This window comes from Myotis myotis, unplaced genomic scaffold, assembly GCF_014108235.1.
Source record: "Myotis myotis isolate mMyoMyo1 unplaced genomic scaffold, mMyoMyo1.p scaffold_m19_p_7, whole genome shotgun sequence".
NCBI classification, from domain to species: Eukaryota; Metazoa; Chordata; class Mammalia; order Chiroptera; family Vespertilionidae; genus Myotis; species Myotis myotis.
Genome location: NW_023416379.1, coordinates 7,849,367 through 7,871,458, shown reverse-complemented (window position 1 = coordinate 7,871,458; position 22,092 = coordinate 7,849,367). Strand labels below are relative to the sequence as shown.

At 38.4% G+C, this 22,092-nt stretch overlaps 1 protein-coding gene across 1 annotated transcript; it reads left to right on the top strand.

The window, feature by feature from the left end:
* Positions 1-215: 215 nt before the first annotated feature.
* Positions 216-21,267, top strand: LOC118660151 (VIP peptides-like). Its single transcript, XM_036317272.1, has 6 exons — positions 216-231; positions 3,440-3,551; positions 6,447-6,575; positions 18,306-18,356; positions 20,268-20,372; positions 21,156-21,267. The coding sequence occupies exons 1-6, from the start codon at positions 216-218 to the stop codon at positions 21,265-21,267; spliced, it is 525 nt and encodes a 174-aa protein (XP_036173165.1).
* The last annotated feature ends 825 nt before the right edge of the window (positions 21,268-22,092 follow it).

Here is a 22,092-nt window from a genome sequence, read left to right as displayed (position 1 = left end):
AAGTTCTTCCTGTGGCTGTACTTTTACCTTGAATTCTGTTTGATTATATGCTAAGCTACTTTGAATTTAAAAAAATAAAAACACAAATAGAAATCAGGTGTGTATCAAGCACAGTACTGTATCCATGCTTTCCAACTAGCTCTTTGCCACACCCTTTCAAGTGACTGAGTTGGAGATTTTTAAAAGTTGGTGTAGTTATGGGTGTGTGTTGGAGAATGGAGGAGAAACACGGTAATTCTGGGCAGTGCAATGAGTTATGAAAATGATGAGTATGACTTTTGAAAGAGAAGAAAATTTAAATCCCTTGAGATAGATAATCTGATAATTTAGTTTTTAATCATTTGAGATCATGTGTGAGAGAGTGCATTGGGAAGGATGACATTCTACAGAAATGTCACACAGCAGTGGTACTACCACCTTGTACCACAGTGTGCGTGTTGCCCTAGCCTGGAGCCTTTCTGAAACTTTTACACTGGGATTAATTTCAACATAAAGGAATTGTAATAATATGATGGAAAATTACTACTCTATGCTTTTAAAACTAATATAGATCTCAAAAAGATTACAAGAATTGGGGATTACATGAATAGAATAAGATTTTTTAAAAGGCTTTAGGAGAATTGATATTTTGTAGTAAAAGATAATTATGCATTTGTCAGCATAGCAAACATGTGTTTGTTGCTTTTCAAATCTATTTCTTCACATAAAATTTTTATCTTCTGAAACAAACTCAATAGTTCTGGCTATAACATGAATCATTCGCTTATATCTTTGCTGCTAAATAAAGATTAAAATATTTCACATTAAACTTGGTACTGTTTTTATCGGAAGAAGAAGACATTTCCTCTTGATCTTTTACATCCTGAGCTCACTCACTATAAATTTATATGAATCTGATATAATTACAATTAAGTAAGAACTCCCAGTCCTATGTACCCTGTGGGAGAGCTGCTGAGATGTCTTTCAGAGTCCTGTGATGGCTCAGCCCTGAGTACAAGGTCTATAAAATGATGGACTCTGAAATGCTGGACAAGGTAGAGGGAAAGCCGCTACTGCCAATAACACCCAACCTTTAGCCAGAACCAAGTTCTAGTTCAACTGTAAGGGCAAGAACTGGTGAAGCTGAAGGGAAGACTCTCAGTCACCTGGTAAGTATAGAAATGCCTCAGCTTTTCACATATGAAGGAAGTTTCTGAATTCTTTTGTTTGAAAGATTCTTTCCCTCAATATTGTTTTTCAAAATTACTCATTCAATTAGGGTTTTCTTTTCTTTTATTCTTGTATGAAAATCTTGGACTAAAGCATTCAATGAGTACCTATGGTTTTAAAGTTTTCAACGTTTTAAGATATTCTTTTGTCATTGTTGACATTATTATAGATGTCCCCCATTTCCCACATTTTGTCCTCCTCTAGCCATCCGCTGTCCCACCCCAGGTCTGCATAGCATTACTCCCTGCTGTGTGCATGGCTATGCACACATGCATGTAAGTTCTTTGATTCATTTCTTCCAGTCCTTCCCCTAACTCCTTCCCGCTGAGATCTGTCAGTCTGTTCCAGGTACCCATGCCTCTGTACCTATTGTGTTCCCTAGTTTATATTGTGTCAGCTTGTTTTCTATGTCATAGGTTAGTTATGCAAACCTAAAAAAAAAAGCATATACTTTTCTCTTTATTTTAAGTTTAAAAGGCTTAATTTTTAAAGGCAGAAAGAGAAACACACCTTGAACTCCTAATTTTCTAGATAAAAGCTACTTAGAAATGTAATGTATATGATGAGCATTGTATGTACAAAGCTCAACTGTTATTTTTAAAATATTTTTATAGCCAAATTATTTCAATGATGACATGTCTAATAATTTTGTAGTATTGATTATTACTGATTATTTTGTTTAGCCATGCAACTGCAGATATAAATAAATAAAAACTTAGTCATAGGTATAATTAAAAGTCAAAAAGTCAAAAGAATGAGAAAGGGATCTGATATACATAGACATAGATGTATAAAGAAACAAATAGAGATATAGGTATGTACAGGTATATAAACATACATAAATATATACACACATATTATTAAATAGGTGATATCCTAATATTATACTAGAGAGAGGCTACAAGGTAATGCAGAAGAAACAAACAGTTTTTTTGAAACTGTTAGAAAAAGATACCTTGTGCCTGGTAAGAAATGTACAACAGTTGAAAGGGATCCTAATTTTTACTCAAGCACCTGTCATTGCGAGAAATCTTTTTTATTTAAAATGGAATCATAATGCAGTTTAATTTATTTTGTAAAATGAAAACATTTTTTCTAACTCTGCAAAAACCTTCAGAAACTTCTGTGACACACTCAGAATCACAGGGCATCTTTCTGAAAATTATGAAAACACTTACTTGTAAAGATGATGAGTACAAGCCATGTTTATTGAAGTATTATTCACTGTGGTCAAGACATGGAAACAAGATATGTGTTCTTTCAAGGATGATTGGAAAAAGAGGTAGTGGTACACATATACTATGTAATATTACTCAGCTATATAAAGAATGAAATATTGCCATTTTTGACAACATGGATAGATCCTAACAGTATCATGCTAAGTGAAATAAGTGAGGCAGAAATGTTCAGAACCATATAATTTCACCATTTGTGGGATATAAAACAGAAAGCAACAAATGAACAAAAAGCAAACAAGCTCATAGACACAGACAACACTATGGTGGTTACCAGAGAGGAAATGGGATTGGGGAGGATGAATATACAGATACACACAATGCAATATACAGATACTGTATTATACAATTGTACAACTGAAATGTATATAATCTTATTAACAAACTAGAGACCCAGTGCACAATATTTGTGCATGGGTTGGGGGGCCCTCAGCCCAGTCTGCACCCTCTCCAATCCAAGACTCCTTGGGGGATGTCCGACTATCAGCAGTAGGACATCCCTTTCACAATCCTGGACCGCTAGCTCTTAATTTTTCACCTGCCTGCCTGCCTGGTCGCCCCTCACTGCCCCTCCTACCAGCCTAATCACCCCCAACTTCCCCCCTTCCAGCCTGGTTGCCCCCAAATGCACCCCCCCCCGCTGGCCTGGTTGCCCCTAACTGCCCCCCCAGCTGGTCTGGTTGCCCCCAACTTCCCCCCTCTGCTGTCCTGGTCACCTCTAACTGTACCCCCTTCCAGCCTAGTCACCCCCAACTGCCCCACCACCAGCCTGGTTGCCCCACACAGCCTGCTGTTCAGTCATTTGGTCATCCCTCACTAACCACCCTGCTGACCTGCTCGTAGGCAGCCATCTTGTGAGGGCATGCGGGTCAATTCGCATATTACCTCTTTATTATATAGGATAGGATATCATCCCATTGAATTAAAAAGAAAAAAATCACCACGCTGGTGAGATCTATGGTTGGAAAATATGATGTGACTCTCTCACTTTCCAGGTGCAGAGATGGAAACCAAAAAGAATTCCCAGCTCCTCATGCCCCTGATCCTTCTCAGCGTGCTCTTCTCACAAACACTGGCCTTTCCTCCTGTGGAAGCAAAAGCGCTGAGGTAAGTTCCCTTTCAATCCAGACAGTTGAACCTTCTGTCTTCATCAAAATGAGAATTTCCTCCTCAATGGCCACCATCAGTCTATTCTCTGGGTCTATGAATCAGTTCTATTTTGTTTGTTCATTTATTTTGTCCTTTGGATTCCACATACAAATGAAATCATATGCTATTTGTGTTTCTCTGACTGTAATGCAAAAAAAAAAAATGAATTAAAACAGGAATTTATTTTTTGTTATTTTGGATAACTCAGTTTTTAATTTACTGATTTTTATTCAAATATTAGTTTGATATGTTAACCAAGATCTTTTTACCTCAGGTTACCACAATTAGTCTTTTGTATAATCCCTTACTGAAATTGTATTCATACATAAGATTACAAACCAAAAGGCTACATGCTAATTAAATGAGTGACTATTCAGCAATGGAGCCATTCTCTCTACCTGATCAACACAGAGAAACATCACGCCAACGTGAAGTTGAGTGTTGAGACTTGCCATTCTCTCTACCTGATCAACACAGAGAAACATCACGCCAACGTGAAGTTGAGTGTTGAGACTTAAAGAAAAGTGCTTGTGGAATGATTCAGCTAAATGCTACTAAACATCAATAAATACTCAAAGTGCTCCCAGATTTCATATAGATTATTAATTTTTTTTCAAAATTTCTATTGTGCATATAGTCTTCCTTCCTGTGAAATTTAACTTCTCAAAGGGAAGATATTACCAAGGCGGTGAACATGGCTTAATGCTCTGATCAAATTGAACCGTGTAGCTCTTATGCTTGGTTAAAGCAGCTTATAAAAGTTGTAATGGCATCAATTTCTGGGATAAACAGAATTGTACTACTTATACACTCATAAACTATAGAAACCATTGTCAATTATACTACCCATCATTTTTAAATGGTGATAATTCCCAAGATTTTGAGTGTCTTATTTCAAATTATTGTAAAAACATGAGTGTTATATTGTGAGAAAGAATTTTATTACACTTGGTGACAGAATATCATTTGAAGGAGAAAATTAACCTTGATCAAGCTTTATTACAAGGAGACCCTCAGTGGTTGCAAGTTGCATTAGCTGAAAATGGCAGATGTGCTCATTTTTAAGGAATAGTGTTTAAGAAAATGTACCTTTGAAATATAAATGTTTTATTTTTGTGTCTCCATGAAGCTATTTCTGCAGTGTAACACTGCATGTTTCCACATATCATGGCTTCATCCAGCCTCATTTATGGCAGCTTGTGGCCCCTGTACATGACTTGCATGCAGAGGCTGTAACATGGAACAAGCCAGGGTGAACTAATCACTCACTTACATTTTGTTGCACAAAATGTCAATTCAGAAATTGCACCAATTCCAGGAAAACTTTCACCTTCAGTATTCCAGGTTAGAGGAAGTCTCATGTCTGTCTAAAGAAAAGATGTCTAATGAGAACAGCTATTCATTCACAGAGCAATGGGTCAAGAGCAGCATTGAAGTATAGACAGAGTAACTCTCTACTAAAGACAAAGAATAGAAGCTTAATCATAGAAGAAAAATCTTGGTTCCTGAACCCTAAGGTCCTCTCTATGCTAAGAAATTTTGATTCCAAATAGTTTGGAGAAGAAATAGCAAAAGATGTAATAAAGTTTTTGGTAAAATCAAGATAGTTTCTTTTTTGTATATGTTTTGAATCTAAGTAGCGGAATCAATCACCATAGATAAATAAATGAAATTAAATTAATTAAACAAAAACTAATTTAAATATATTTTCCCCACCAATGTGTCTCAGAGAAGAATTAGTTTTATTTTTATGGATTCTGTTAGGGAGCATTATTTAACACTGACATAGAATTCTAAAAAGGTATATTTTTAATTTTACAAAATTTCGGATTTCAAATATAGAGTATATTTTTATATAAAATGACAAGAAATATATTTTATTAGGTTGTTAGGGAATCTCCTTTTGGATTTAACTTTACATAAAAGGCTTTTCCTAATAAGCTGATGAATTTCCTTCTTATTCATTTAGACAAAATAATATTTTAAAATCATTTTTATAATAATGGGTAGGCTGTCTTCCTTGTTTCAGGAATGTCAGACATGCTGATGGAGTTTCCAATAGTGACATTAGTAGTCTCTTGGGTCAACATTCCGACAATAAGTACCCTGAGACCATTATTAAAAAATGAGTGATGTAAAGAGAATTTATTATTTTTATGAAACACATTATGTTAATTAATAAGAAAATTATATTGTCACTGTCAATAATTCATTTACTTTGTTGCAATTTGATAATCCTTGATAAAGTTCAATTTAGTTAGGTATACCAGGCCCATACATTAGGAAATACGACTTTGTATTATTAACATGCTCACTGGCTTCTCAGACACTTATATTTTCTTGGGAGCAATTATTTGTAAATCTACAATCAAACTGAAGTAGACATAGTGAAAAATAAATAAGACTTAGCATAAAGTGAAACAAATTTTAAGGTAAACCATAGTACTCATTTTAAAATTTTCTGCTCAAATCAAGCATCGGAAGGTTCTTTGTTTAAATGGCCAATAGCTCAATATAGAGATGGTGGCATAGATTCTAAAGGAGTATTTATTTTTAAAGAATATTTCCTCCCAGTGGCAGAACATAACTACAAAGAGTTCCCCATTCACATATATATATTTTTATAAAGCCTTTGCTCAGTTAGTACAGAATGTCTTAAGCATCCCAGAAAATGCCTAATGTGTAGGATTATTTCTCTTTTCCCGATTTAGGCTGAGGGGTATATTTCTTGTAGCATAATTGTGACAGAAAATAAGTGGAGTATTGGAATTCCTTTTTAGCTGACACCAAGAAACCTAGAATTTTATCATTTTTTGATAAAGCCTTTTGTTTGCTTTCCCTCACTTTTCTTAGCAATGACGTCTCAGAACGCCAGGGACCAATAAGACGCCAAGTAGATTTAATTCTCATTGACATCTATACCCGCTTTCCTCAACAAACCCCTGAGAATGAACACTTGCAGGATGTGCTTGGGAAAAAGAGGTAAAAAACAGCAAACTTGCCGACTTGAGAAATTACAAATGATTTTCAAAATAAAAGCTACATATGGAGCCTTTCCTACCTCCCTGTCTCTCTATCTATTCTCTGAAGCAGGAATTCTCAACCTTGGCTGCCATTATACAACCCTGGAGAATATCTAAAATGGCATGTTTAGGTCATACCCAAAATTCATTGCCAGGAAATTAGTGCCTCTACAGATATGACTCTAGACATGGGTATTTCTTAAGACTTGCCAGGTAACTATATTGTGTCTCCAAGGATAAATAAGATGACTATAGTGGCATCTACCCTGAATCTAGAAGCAAGTTTTAACAAAAGTGCTGGTTTTTAAACATGGAAACCCCAATCAACTAGCAATTTGGTATCACATGGATCTCCCTGTATGTGCATTTCAACTCCCTTATTTTACTAAATTAAGCTCTGAGTTATTTTGTCTTCTGAGACTCAGTAAGGACTGAGTCTGTCTGGGGTGTGTAGACATTGGAGCACAATACATAGGAACTGGGATGCTCTCCCTTTCTATTGCAGTTATTATTGTGTAGATGGTGAGTGTTAGGGAAAATACTAGTTGAGTGAGAACGGACAGAATGACACACTTTGTCCAATCCTATATAATAAAAGTGTAGTATGCATTTTGTCCCCTCAACTGGGAGTTCATCATAGAGTTCAACCAGGGGGCAAGGCCAGCCTGCCAACTGCCTGCAGTCCCTCCCCACTTTTGGCCCCACCCAGATCATCCCTCCAACCTGATTGGGGGCAGGACTGGCTGGCCAACCTCCCACAGTCCCTCCCCTCAACCGGCCCTGCCTGATCCACCCCGATCGGGGCAAGCCAGCTGGACTCTACCCATGCTAGAATTCGTGCAACAGGCCTTTAGTAGATTATAATTATGAAAGAATAATTTTAGCTCCTTTAAGGTTAAGGACCACTTCATAATAATTACTAGCATTATACTTAATTATTTAGAGAATTTTACAGGTTACATATCATCATTTCTTTAGATGCCTTCTCATCTTATAGCCTTAAAATGTACTTTTTCTCTTCCTGGCCTCAGTAAGAAAAAATTTTAGGAATTAAAGATGATTTAAAAAAACCTCTTTGGAACAAAGCTGATGACAAATTTTCAGTGGTGAGTACATCTATGCATTCTTATCGTATTCTTACAGCAATTATCCAGCTATTTCAGTAGGTAAGAGTCTCTTGGTAAGAAGTATCCTAGATTTGTTCACAGTGAGACCTCATGTAAGAATGACACTCCTACATGTAGTGAACTGGGAACCAGGAAATGGCATCAAATGATTCATGCAGGTTCTGACTGCATAAAGGAGAAAAATCACAACCAGTAAAGAGTTTTTTTATTTTCTAGTTTACTCAGACATATTCCTACCCTCTGTTCAGATATAAAATGGAAGAGGACTGACCCACACCACATAACGAGAAAACTGGCTTTCCTGTTGAGATCAAGGCATATTGCTTTAAGGATTCATCTGATGATCAACTGCCAGCATCTTATTTAGTACTAGAGGCCCGGTGCACAAAATGCATGCATGGGTAGGGTCCCTAGGCCTGGCTGGTGATCAGGACTGATCGGGGCCTTCCATCTGCTGGCCAGGACCTCCCTTCCCCAGCTGCTGGCTGGGACCTTTCTTTGGTGGTCAGCACACATCATGGCGAACAATCAGTCTCCCAGTCAAACCCCTATAGGGACAATTTGCATATTAGGCTTTTATATATATATATAGATAGATAGATAGATAGATAGATAGATAGATAGATAGATAGATAGATAGATAGATAGATAGATAGATAGATAGATAGATAGATAGATAGATAAGTACAGGGAAAGGCCACCAAATAACAGCAAGGCTTGTTGAGGTGAAAATACAAAGGGATTCTGGGTCAAATTGTATTCCTTGAAACATAGCAAGTTTCTTGCAGAAAAAGTCAAATTCAGCTTCTTTTACCTATAGAGTGTAGGTACTATGATTGCAATAGTGTTCACTGTCAAAGATTTTTCCAGGAGAGAAAACATAAATAGGTTTTTTCCCTTTGTTTAGTGATAAACTTGTTATCACAATTGTTTTTATATATACATATCACATTTCTTTTCAGAATACATTAAAGTTTAAAATAGCTCATAAAATATGTTTGTAATACTTGGCTTCCCTCCCTAGATGCCCTGCAAAGAAGAAAGGATATAAAATCAGCCGCCAAGTGGCTCCTGACAACCAGTAGGAATGTCAGCAGGACTGATCCGGATCCTAGGCTGGCAAGGGCATCCTACCACCTGCCCAGAGGGCCGATCGCATCCCACGCCCCCCACCCCCTTGGTTACCCACCTGTGCACAAATACATGCATTAGGCCTCTAGTATTCTATATAATAAAACCCTAATATGCAAACCGACCAAATGGCAGAATGACTGGTTGCTATGATGCACACTGACCACCAGGGGGCAAATGCTCCACCAGGAGCTGCCCCCTGGTGGTCAGTTCGCTCCCACGGTGGGGGGGCGGGGGGGAGCGCCACTCAGCCAGAAGCCAGACTCCTGGCTGGCGAGCACAGCGGCCATGGCGGGAGCCTCTTCCACCTCTGCTGCAGGCGGGCGGTAAAGAGCGAGTCATCCCAGACTGCAAGAACCCCGGACTGCGAGAGGGATGTCTGACTTCTGGCTTAGGTCTTATCCCCAGAGGGATTGGGCCTAAGCTGGCAGTTGGACATCCCCCAAGGAGTCCCGGACAGTGAGAGAGCACAGGCCGGGCTGAGAGACACACCCCCACAGTGCACAAATGTCATGCACCGGGCCGCTAGTTTAATGATAAAAATACTAGGCTAATACACATTCTATTAGGTTTTTTTGGAAGTGTAATAAATAAACAAAATTGATCTGTTTACTTATACAGGTTCCTTAACTATTCAGATAGTAGAGCAGATAATAATTTATGCAAATTTTCATGTTAGAATGCTGTGCTAAATAAATCTAAAAGTGTCTCAGAGAACACTGGCAGGCTTGTGTCACTGATTAGAGCAATGGCTCACACACTGATGGGTCTGGGGTTCAATTTTCGGTTGAGGACAAATACCTGGATTGCAGGTTCAATTTCCAGTCCCAGTTCATAAGGGAGGCAAACAATCTACTTCCCTCTCTCTCTCTCTCTCTTTCTCATCTCGTTCTCTGTCTGTACCTGGCTCTCTCTCTCCCTCTTCCTTTAACTTTCTCTAAAAAATATATAATCAAATAAAATAAAAGTAATGTATCTAGAACCTCAAAAACTATAACATAAATCAGGAACTACATGAATAGAATAAAAATAAAATAGACTTTAGGAGATTGGATGCTTTATAATAAAAAACTGTATACATTTGTAAGCATAAAAATATGGTTTTTTATTTGTGAATCTACCGAACAATGAAATTTTTGTTTTCTGAAGAAAACTCATTGGTACTGGTTATAACATTAATCATTCACTTATAACTTTGCTGCTAATTAAAGTTTAAATGTTTCACATTAAAATTGATACCATTTTTATCTAAAGAACAGGACATTTCCTCTTGATCTTTTATATCATAAACTCACTCACTATAAATTTATATAAATCAGCTATAATGACTATTAAGTAAGAACTCTCAGTCTTATTCTCCCTGGGGGAGAGCTGCTGTCACTTTTTTTCAGAGTTTTGTGATGGTTCAGCCCTGGGTACAAGGCCTTTAAAATGATGGGCTTTGAAGTGCTGCTCAAGGTAGAGTGACAGCAGCTGTTGGCAATAACACCCAACCCTTAGTCAGAACCAAGTTCTAGTTCAGCTATAAGGATGAGAACTGGTGGAGCCAAAGGGAAGACTCTCAGTTACCTGGTTTACAAGAAATACTTCAGGTTCTCACATGTGAATGAAGTTTCTGATTCTTTGGCTAAAAAATGCTTTTCCTGCTTCTCTTTGACTCAATACTTTTTAAAAACACTATTCATTCAAATAGGTTTGGGGGTTTTTGTTTGTTTGCTTTTACATAAATTTATTTTTTGTTGTATTTAAATTTGATTGAGAGATTCAGTGGGTACATTTGTTTTGAGATTTTAAATGTGTTTTTATAGTTTTGATTTCTCTATGTCATGTGTTGGTTAAATGAATGTAAAAATTAGTTATTTTCCTCTTTATTTTAAGTTAAAATGCTTTCATTTTTATAGGCAGAAAGAGAAACACCTTATATTTCTAAGTTTGTATCTCAGCACTACATAGAAATATAATGTATATGTGGATTAGATGTAAAAATATAAACTTTGTTTTTAATATACTGTTCTTTTTATGGCAAAATTATTTCAATGAGGATATGTGATTTAATGATGTGTTGATATTAATTTTTACTTTTAATCAAGTTAAGTTTTTCAAATGCAAGCATTAAAGAAATAGTTTCAGTAATATCTACAATGAAAAGCCAAAAATGTATATACAAAACAATTTTTGTATATACATATAGATATTTATATAGATATGTATAGGTATATACATGCACACATATATATACACATTTTTAAATATATGATATCCCAGTTTTATATTAGTCAGATGGTAAAACTGTAGAATAAACAATCAGTTTTTTTGTAATTGTTAAAAAAGATACTAAACCTATATGTCACAACTCGGTTAAAAGCAGATGGTCCCCACAGTTACCTCCAGGAATGTAAGAGTATGGCATTCAATAAATACTTTGGCCAACTATGTGCCTGGTGAGAGGCGGGCAGCCGTTGAAAGGGACTGTGATTTAAGCACCTGTCACCGAGAGAAATCCTCTTGATTAAAAAGGAATCAGCCACAACCGGTTTGGGTCAGTGGATAGAGCATCAGACCTTGGACCAAAAGGTCCATTCTATGTACTTTGGTTGCAGGCTCCTCTCCAACCTGGGCCCCAGTCTGATCAGGGCCATGCAAGAAGTAACCAATCGATGTGTTTCTCTCACATTGATATTGCTCTCCGTCTTTCCCTCTCTCTTCCACTCTCTCTAAAAATCAATGGGATAATATCGTCGGGTGAGGATTTAAAAAAATGAATCATATTGCAATGTAAGCTTTTTATAAGGTGAAAATTACTTTCCAAACTCTGAAAGAACCTTCAGAAATGCTTGCTACATACTCAGAATTACTGGGTATCTTTCTGATAATTATGAAAACACTTATTTGTAAAGATATGTTTACCCCTTCGTTTATTGCGGTATTAACCACAGTGGTCAAGACATGTAAACAACCTATGTGTCTTTTGACAGGTGATAGAATACTACTACAAAACCATATAATTATATAATTAATGAAATATTGCCATTTTGGAGAACATGGATAGATCCTGACAGTATCATAATAATTGAAAAATGTCAGAAAAATTCAGAACATATAATTTCAATCATTAATGGAATGTAAAACAGAAAACAACCAATGAACAAAAAACCAAGCTCATAGACACAGACAATAAGATGGTGGTTCCTAGAGAGGAAATGAGGTTGGGGGGAGATGATGAAGGTAAAGGAGGTTAAATATATGGTGAGGGAAGAAGACTAACTAGTCTCTGCGTGATGAGCACACAATGCAATATGCAGATAACATATTACAGAACTGTACACCTGAAATGTATATAATCTTATTAACAAATGTCACCTCATCAAATTAACAAAAAGAATGGGCTGGCTAGTGAGATCTGTGTTTGGAAAGCTGATGTGACTCTCTCCCTTTGGAGCTGCAGAGATGGAAACCAAAAAAGAATTCCCAGCTCCTCATGCCCCTGATCCTTCTCAGCGTGCTCTTCTGCAAACATTGGCCTTGCCTCCTTTGGAAGCAGAAGTGCTAAGGTCAGTTCCCTTTCAATTGAGATCATTGGAACTTCTGTCTTCATCAAAATGAGAATTTCCGCCCTAACCGGTTTGGCTCAGCGGATAGAGCGTTGGCCTGCGGACTGAAGGGTCCCAGGTTCGATTCCAGTCAAGGGCATGTACCTTGATTGTGGGCACATCCCCAGTGGGGGGTGTGCAAGAGGCAGCTGATCGATGTTTCTCTCTCAACGATGTTCCTAACTCTCTGTCTCTCTCCCTTCCTCTCTGTAAAAAATCAATAAAATACATATATTTAAAAAATGAGAATTTCCTCCCCTATGGCCACTATCTATTCAATGCATCTATGAATCAGTTCTATTTTGTTTGTTCATTTATTTTGTCCTTTAGATTCCATATATAAGTGAAATCATATGGTATTTGTCTTTCTCTGACTGTAATTTAAAAATAAAATTTAAATTAAAAAAAATTTACTCTCTTTATTTTAGACAATTCAAAATTTTTAATTATGGATTATTTATTGAAACATTAGGTTCACATGCTAACCACGATATTTTTAGCATCAGGTGTATTTGATTATTCCTTCATACACCCCTTACTGAAATTATACTCATAAGGAAGATTACAAAGTAGAAGGCCCCACAAAATTCATTGAGATTTAGTGACTATTCAGCAATACGATGATACTTTGGACTTGATCAATACAGAGAAACATATCACAACAAGGTGAATCTTTGAAATTGTGTTTCAGGACTTAGAGAAAGAAAAATACTTGAGGAATGTTTCAGTCAAATGCTACTGAACAAAAATATTCAAAGTGCTCCCAATTTTCATATTAAATATTAAAATTTTTTTCAAAGGTTGTATCTATATATACAAAAGCCTAATATGCTAAGTATCTGACCCATCAGTCAACCTTTCGGTCGACTACTTGACCAGTTGCTATGACACGCACTGACCACAAGGGGGCAGATGCTCTGACCAGTAAGTTAGCTTGCTGCTGGGGTCTGGCAGATGGGGACTGGGTGAGGCGGGCCAGACACGCCCTGGAGCCCTCCCACAGTCCCTCCTCGGCCAGCCATCACCATGGCCCTGATCAGGACTGCGCAAGATGGCCCCAATCGGCCCCAATCGCTGGCCAGGCCGAGGGACCACATCTGTGCACGAACTTGTGCACCAGTCCTGTAGTTTCATATAAAATCTTTCTTTGGTGAAATTTAACATTCCCAGGAGAAGATATTACCAACAGAGTGTACATTGCTTAATGCTCTGATCAAGTTGAACTGAGAAGTTCTTATGCTTGGTACATGCAGCTTATAAAAGTTGTATGGCATCAATTTCTGGGATAAACACTTATACTCTCATAAACCATAGAAGCCATTCTCAATTTTGCCACCCATCTTTTTTAAATGGGTGATATTTCCCAAGATTTTGAGTATCTTATTTCAAATTGCTTCACTGATTTGGGTGACAAAGAACTAATGATAAAAAATTTCTTATGAGAATCATTTCAACCTCTTGTTTGTAATAATCCTGTAAAAAGACCCCACAAAGATTTCCTGGAATTCAGCCACTCTTACTGAGACTTAAGTCTGAACTATGAACTAGGAAACAAACTTCCTTATATTTTGAAATGTAATTCATGTCATTTTCCTTGTAACCAGATTGGAAAGTATGATTAGCACAGCAGGATATTCTTTTACTGGACCAGTATGAATTTAAACAAAGCAAATACATACTAAAATCATAAAGTACAAGAAAGAATCAGGCTTTTGAGTCTTTCTCCCTTCATGAGCATTAGAACAAAATTGTAAAGCAATTACATATACTATAAATTTTCACAGATAAAAGTAGAGACCATTTTACTTTCTTTTCCATAAAGTAGTCCATGAGGCTATGCTTTTACCTTGAACTCTGGTTCAATGTATGCTAAGCTACTGTAAATTCAGTTCCCACAACCAAAAATTAAGTGTGTATCAAAGCACAGCCCTCTATCCATGCTTGCCAACTAGTTCTTTGCAACACTTGTCAAGTGATTGATTTGGAACTGTTCAAAAGCTGGTGTGGTTGTGGGTGTGTGTTGGAGAATGGGGGAGAAACATGGTAATTCTATGCAGTGCAAAGTTTTATGAAAATGATGAGTATAACTTTTGAAAAAGAAGAAAATTTGAATCCCTTGAGGTAGACAATCTGGTAATTTGTTTTTTAATTATTTGAGACTAGAGGCCTGGTGCACTAAATTCATGCACAGGTAGGGTCCCTAGGCCTGAATGGCAATTAGAGCTGATCTGCAGAGCAACCAGTGGGGCGATCAGGAGGGCCCCTGCTGGCACCCGCCTTGGCTGGCCTGGCCCCGCCCTCTTGCCAACCCTACCCCCCTTCGCCACCACTGGTTGGGACCTGCGGGCTGTGGGCAGCTCCTGCTTGAGTGTCTGGCCCCTGGTGGTCAGTGCGCGTCATAGTGACCAGTCGTTCCATGGTCATTCTGCTGTTCGGTCAATTTGCATATTAGGCTTTTTTTATATAGGACTAGAGGCATGGTGCACAAAATTTGTGCATGGGGGGCGGTCCTTCAGCCCTGCTTGAACCCTCTCAAAATCCGGCCTTCCTGATTGCCCCTAACCACTCTGCCTACCTGATTGCCCCAACTGCTCAACTGCCTGCCTGATCGCCCCTAACTGCCTCTGCCTCGGCCCCGCCACCACAGTTTCATCTGGAAGGATGTCTGGAATGATGTCTGGAAGGTTGTTTGGCTATCCGGTCTAATTAGCATATTACACTTTTATTATTATAGATAGCCGCCTTGCTCCAAGCTGTAAGGACCTGCTTGTCATAGAGATAGAAAAGTTTTAATTTTTACTGTTGATAATGGCAATTAACTAACACAGATGACCACCAGAAAGGTGACTTATCAAAGGGTGTATAGCAAACAGTGCTGTTAAGTCCTCTTCCGTGAAAACGTGCATGTTGTGCATTATATCTGCCTGGCTACATAAAAAAGTGAAATTTCTGTCTGTCTTTGCAATCATATGAGCGAATTATCTGAGACCCCAACCCAGTTTGGTTTGTTGCTCACAGAATAATAGAGGTCTTTTTTTTCTTTGCTCCATTTGTGGAGATTTCCTAGAAGTTGCAGGATATCTTCCTTTTAATTTTTCCTCAACACTCTGACTTTACTTATGTCTCTCACCTTTGCTTTCCCTCCATCCTCCACCTGCAACAGTAACTTGCTCCAGGCTCACTTTGCTCCAGTGTCTAGGACAGTGATGGCGAACCTTTTGAACTCAGCGTGTCAGCATTTTGAAAAACCCTAACTTAACTCTGGTGCCGTGTCACATATAGAAATTTTTTGATACTTGCAACCATAGTAAAACAAAGATTTATATTTATTTTATATATATAAATGCCATTTAACAAAGAAAAATCAACCAAAAAAATGAGTTCGCATGTCACCTCTGACACGCATGTCATAGGTTTGCCATCACTGGTCTAGGAGATCATGCAACGTGTCTGCCACCAGAACTACGATTCCCACCATTCCTGGTGCTCCCCGCACTCTGGATTTCCACTCAGGTCCAGGGGCTGCCACCAAAACTACAATTCCCAGAATTCCTGGTGCTCCCTGCGCTCTTGGTTTCTGCTTCTGGTCCAGGGGCTGCAGAAACCAAAAGGACTGGGAATTCCACCACATTATGTCTGCTGGGCTCTGTCCGCTGGGCTGGGGGCATGCCCTGAGCCGCATGGTGGCCACCGGGGGCACAGCTCTGGCCCGGCAGCCCTGCTTTGTGTCCACTAGGCTGGGGACGTGCCCCAAGCTGTGCAGCAGCAGCTCAGAGAATGCCCCCAGCCCAGCAGCCCCACATTGTTTCTGCAGCCCTCCCTCCCTCCCTCCCTCTGCGGCCAGGGTGCGGACTCTATGGACACCACCATCTTTGTCACAGAGTGACAGTTAATTTGCATATCACCCTTTTATTAAATTAGATTATGTGTGAGAAAGTGCATTGGGAAGGATGGCATTCTATAGAAATGTCACATAGCAGTGGTACTACTACCTTTTACTACCAGGTGCATATTACCCTAGGATGGGGCCTTTCTGAAATGTTTATATTGTGATTATTTCAACATCAAGGAATTGTAATCATAAAATGATGAAAATTACTTCTCTATGCTTTAAAACTTATGTAGATCTCAAAAAAGATTCCATGAATTTGGGTCAACATGAATAGCATAAAACCTTTTAAAAGGCCGTGGGAGAATTGATATCCTATATAACAAAGAGCTAATTTGCAAATGATCATCATGCCCTCAGGCCATCACACCATAATGGCTCAGACACTAAACACCGGGGAGAGAGGAATGGGAACCAGGCAGGCACAAGTGTGCTTGTGAGAGAGGAATAGGGATGAGCCAGGCTGTGGCCTGGGAGAGGGACAAGCCGCCCGCCCCACAGTCCTGGGCTTCAGCAGCTGTGCCTGCAGCCCAGCCTGGGAGAGGGATAAGCCGCCTGCCCCATGGTCCCGGGCACCAGCACTTGCGGCTGTGGCCTGGAAGAAGGACAAGCTGCCTGCCCCACGGTCCCGGGTACATGCAGCTGTAGCCCAGGCAAAGCCACCTTCGCAAGGTCCCCTCTGGCTGCAGCCAGCCCAGGTGAAGTAGACCCAGGTCCTGGGTGGCTGAGGATGGCCAGAGGAGGGAATCCTGGGTCCTGGGTGCAGGGTGAGGCAGAGGCGATTAGAGGTGGTCAGGCCAGCAGGGGAGCAGTTAGGGGTGATCAGGCAGGCAGGCAGAGGTGGTTAGGGGCAATCAGGCAGGCAGGCAAGTGATTAGGAGCCAGCGATCCTGGATTGCGAGAGGCAGTTGGACATCCCTCGAGGGGTCCCAGATTGGAGAGGGTGCAGGCCGGGCCTTCCTCCCCCTCCACCCAGCCCCTCCCACCGCCCCGTGCACAAATTTCATTATAATTATAATTTAATTTGTTAGTATATCAAATGTTTTTGTTGTTTTTCAAATCTATTCCGGCACATAAAATTTTATCTTCTGAAACAAACTCAGTGTTTCTAGCTATAACATTAATCATTTGCTTATTTCTTTGCTGCTAATAAAAGATTAAAATATTTCACATTACTCTTGGTACCCTTTATCTAAAGAACAGGGTATTTTCCTTGATCTTTTACTTCATGAATTTACTCACTATAAATTTATATAAATCAGATATAATAACAATTAAGTAAGAACTCCCAGTCCTAGTCATCCTGTGGGAGAGCTGCTGTGACGTCACTCAGAGATCTGTGATGGCTCAGCCCTGAGTACAAGCCCGATAAAATGATGGGCTTTAACTGCTGGTCAAGGTAGAGGGAAGCAGCTGCTGGGAACAGTACCCAACCCTTAGCCAGAACCAAGTTCTAGTTCAACTCTAAGGGCGAGAACTGCTGGAGCCAAAGGGAAGACTCTCAGTCACCCGGTAAGCATAGAAATGCCTCAACTCCTCTTGAGTTCTTTTGTTTGGAAGATGCTTTCCCTGAATACTCTTTAAAGTTACTCATTCAAGTTGGGTTTTCTTTTTTTCTTGTATTTTGGGCTAAATGATTCAGTGGGTACCCGAGGGGAAAGAGGGTTGAGGAAGATGAAGAGAGTAAAAGGAGATGAAATATATGGTAGTGGAAGGAGACCAGTCTTTGATTGTTGAGCACATAATGCAATATACAGGTGATGTATTATACAATTGTACACCTGAAATGTATATATAATCTTATTGACAATGTCACCCCATTAAATTAAATGAGAGAATGACCAGGCTGGTGAGATCTATGGATGGAAAATCTGATGTGACTCTCCCTTTTGAGGTACAGAGATGAAAACCAAAAGGAATTCCCAGTACCTCTTGCCCCTGACACTTTTCAGCGTGCTCTTCTCACAAACACTGGCCTTGTTTGTAGAAGCAGAAGCTCTGAGGTAAGTTCCCTTTCTATTCAGTTGAGCCTTCTGTCTTCATTGAAATGATAATGTCCTCACCGATGGCCACTATCAATCATTTCCCTGCATCTATGGAACTGTTTCTATTTTGTTTGTTCCTTTATTTTGTCCTTTGGATTCCATATACAAGTGAAATCTAAGTTATTTGTGTCTGTCTAACTGTAACTTAAAATCAAAAATTAAATTAAAAAGAAGAATTCCCTTTCTGTTATTTTTTAAATTATGGATTATTTATTGAAATATTAGGTTGATATGCTAGCCAACATTTTTTAACTGCAAATCAACATGATTAATTTTTCATGTATCCCTTACTGAAATTGTATTCATACACAAGATTACAAACCAGAAGGTTACACTAAATTAATATAATTTGGGTGACTACTCAGCAATGGGGAGATTTTTTTGGACCTGATCAATACAGGGAAGCATCACAACAAGGTGCAGTTGAGTGCTGAGACTTAGAGAAAGAAAAGCAGTGAGAAATGTTTCAGCCAAATGCTACTAAACACCAACAAATATTCAAAGTGCTCCCAGTTTTCTAATTGAATATTAAATTTTTTTCAAAGTTTCTATTTTGTAAAAAGTCTTTCTTCCTGTCAAATTTAACTTCACAAAAGGAAGATATTACCAATGAGAGGTACTTGGCTGAATGCTCTGATCAAAATGAACTGAGTAGCTCATGCTTAGTACAAGCAGCTTGTAAGCGTTGTATGGCATCAATTTCTGGGACAAACAAAATTTTACTCCTTATTCTCTCATAAATCATAGAGATCATTGTCAGTTATGCTACCCATCTTTTTTCATTGGGTGATACTTCCCAAGATTCTGAATGTCTGTTTCAAATGATTGTAAAAATATGTGTTATATTGTGAGAAAGAACTTTATTACACTTGGGTGAAAGAATACCATTTGAAGGAGAAAATTGCCTTGATCAAGCTTTATTAAAAAAAGACTTTAACTGGTTGCAAGTTGCATTAGCTGAAAATGGCAGATGTGCTCATTTTTAAGGAATAGTGTTTAAGAAAACGTACCTTTGAAATTAAATGTTCTATTTTTGTGTTTCCATGAAACCATTTCTGCAGTGTAACACTGCATGTTTCCACATGTCATGGCTTCATCCAGCCTCATGTATGGCAGCTTGTGCCCCTGGACATGACTTGCATGCAGAGGCTGTAACATGGAACAAGCCAAGGTGAACTAACCACTCACTTGCATTCTGTTGCACAAAATGTCAATTCAGAAATTGCACCAATTTTAGTAAAACTTTAGGATTCCAGGTTAGAGGAAGCCTCATGTCTGTGTAAAGAAAAGATGTGTAATGAGAAAAGCTGTTCATTCACAGAGCAATGGGTCAAGAACAGCATTGAAGTGTAGACAGAGTTGCTCTCTACTGAAGACAAAGAATAGAAGCTTCCTCATTAGAACAGAAAACTTGGTTGCTAGATCCTAACTTCCTCTAATATTGCAAAACAAATACCAAAAGTTATAATCAAATTTGTGCTAAAATCAGGATAGCTTATTTTTTGTGCATGCTTTGATTCTAAGTAGAAGAATAAAGCACCAAAATTAAATTAATGAAATAGAAAATGAATATTTTTTCCACCAACGTGTCTCAGAGGAGAACTAGTTCTACAGATTCTGTCACAGAGTATTATTTATCCCTTACATATACTTCTAAAAAATATATTTTGTTAATTTTGCAAAATTTGGGTCTGAAAATATATATTTTTACATGTGACAAAAAAACATATTTTATTAGGTTGTAAGGAAACTTTTTTGCATTTTAAGTTTGCATAGTAAATTGATGAAGTTTATTCATACTCATTTGATCAAAGTAACATTGTAAAAATCATTTCTAAAATACTGCCTATTCTGTCTTCCTTGTTTTAGGAATGTCAGACTTGCTGATGTAGTTTCCACCAGAGACATTGGTAGTCTCTTGGATCATCATTCTCCCAAAAAATACACTGAGTCCCTTATTGAAAAACGAGCAAGGTAAAGAGAATACACTATTTTTCTCAAACACAAGATGATTAATTAATTTGAAAATTATAATTTCACTGTTAATGATTCATTTACTTTGTTTCAAATTGATAACTCTTGATAGTGGTCAATACAGTTAGACACACCAGGCCCTACCATTAGGAAATAAGACTTTGTAGTAATAAAATATTCACTGGCATTTGACAAGCTTATATTTTCTGGGTAGCAATTATTTGTAAATCTATAATCAAACCGAAGTAGACACAGTGAAAGATCAATAAGACATAATATAAAGTGAAGCAAATTTTATGATAAACAAAAGTACTTCTTTTTAACTGTCCTGCTCAATTCAAGCACTGGAAGGTTCTTTCTTTAAATGGCCAATAGCTTACTATAGAGATGGCACCATTCAGGGGCAAAACTTCTAAATGAGCATCTTTTTTTAAGTCTTTTTAGTTGAAAGTACTACTTTGTTCCTTTTCTTCCCATTGACCCCCTATTTTTTCCTAGTGGTAGAACACCACTGTAAATAGTTCCCCATTTGTGTATTTTTTATAAAACATTTGCTCAGTTAATACAGAATGTGCCTTAAACATCCCCAAAATGCCTAATGTGTTAGATTATTCCTAGTTTCCTCAATTTTAGGCTTAGGGGTATTTTCCTTTTAGTGTATTTGTGATAGAAAATCAGTGGGGTGTTGGAACACCTTTTTTAGCTGACACCTAGGAATCTAGAAATTTTGGCATATATATCATTTTTTTAAACCATTTCTTTGCTTTTGCTCATGTTTCTTAGCAATGACATCTCAGAAGACCTGGGACTAGTGAAACGCCAATCAGATACAGAGTTCGGTGCTGCTTTTGAACGCTTCCTTAAAATCAAGGCTGACAGGCGAGAAAAGAAGTAATTGTCTAAGGAGAATAAGAAATAGCAAACTTGCTAAATTGAGAAATTATAAATGACTTTCAAAATACAAGTGACACATGGAGCCTTATCTATCTATCTCACTATCTATACTCTGAAGCAGGAATTCTTAACCTTGGTGCCATTAGACAACCCTGGAGAATTTTTAAAATACCATGTTTGGCCCCTACCCAAAACCATTGCCAGGAAATTAGTTCCTCTACAGATATGGCTTTAGACATGGGTATTTCTTAAGCCTCCCCAGTTGACTCTATTGTGTCTCCAGGGGTAAAAAAGATGACTATAGAGATATCTACTCTAAATCTGGAAACAAGTTTTATCAAAAGAGCTGATTTTAACCATGGGAAGCTCAGTCCACTAGCAATTTGGTATCACGTGAAACTCCGTGTATGAGCATTTCAACTCCCTTATTTTACTAAATTAAGCTCTGAGTTATTTTGTCTCCTGAGACTCAGTAAGGCCCGAGTCTGTCTAGGATGTGTTGACATTGGAGCACAATACATAGGAAGTGGGGTGCTCTCTCTTTTTATTCCAATTACTAGAGGCCCAGTGCACGAAGTTCATGCACAGGTAGGGTCCTTAGTGGCTGCAGGCCGTTGGCCAGGGCCTCCCTTCTCGCAGTTGGCTGGACAGCCCCGCCCCCTGGTTGAACTCCCGATTGAGGGGACCATTTGAATATTTGGCTTTTATTATATAGGATTTTTGTTTACATGGTGAGTGTTAGGGACAATTCTGGATGGGTGAAAACAGACAAAATGACACTCTTTGTCCAGGAGAGTATAATCCTGGAAAGATAATTTAAGCTTCT

Excerpts from the sequence above, each read along its gene's own strand:
- LOC118660151 (XM_036317272.1), top strand. Across the intron at positions 3,552-6,446 it reads GTGGAAGCAAAAGCGCTGAG|CAATGACGTCTCAGAACGCC; the intron begins GTAAGTTCCCTT and ends CACTTTTCTTAG. Across the intron at positions 18,357-20,267 it reads GTAGAAGCAGAAGCTCTGAG|GAATGTCAGACTTGCTGATG; the intron begins GTAAGTTCCCTT and ends TCCTTGTTTTAG.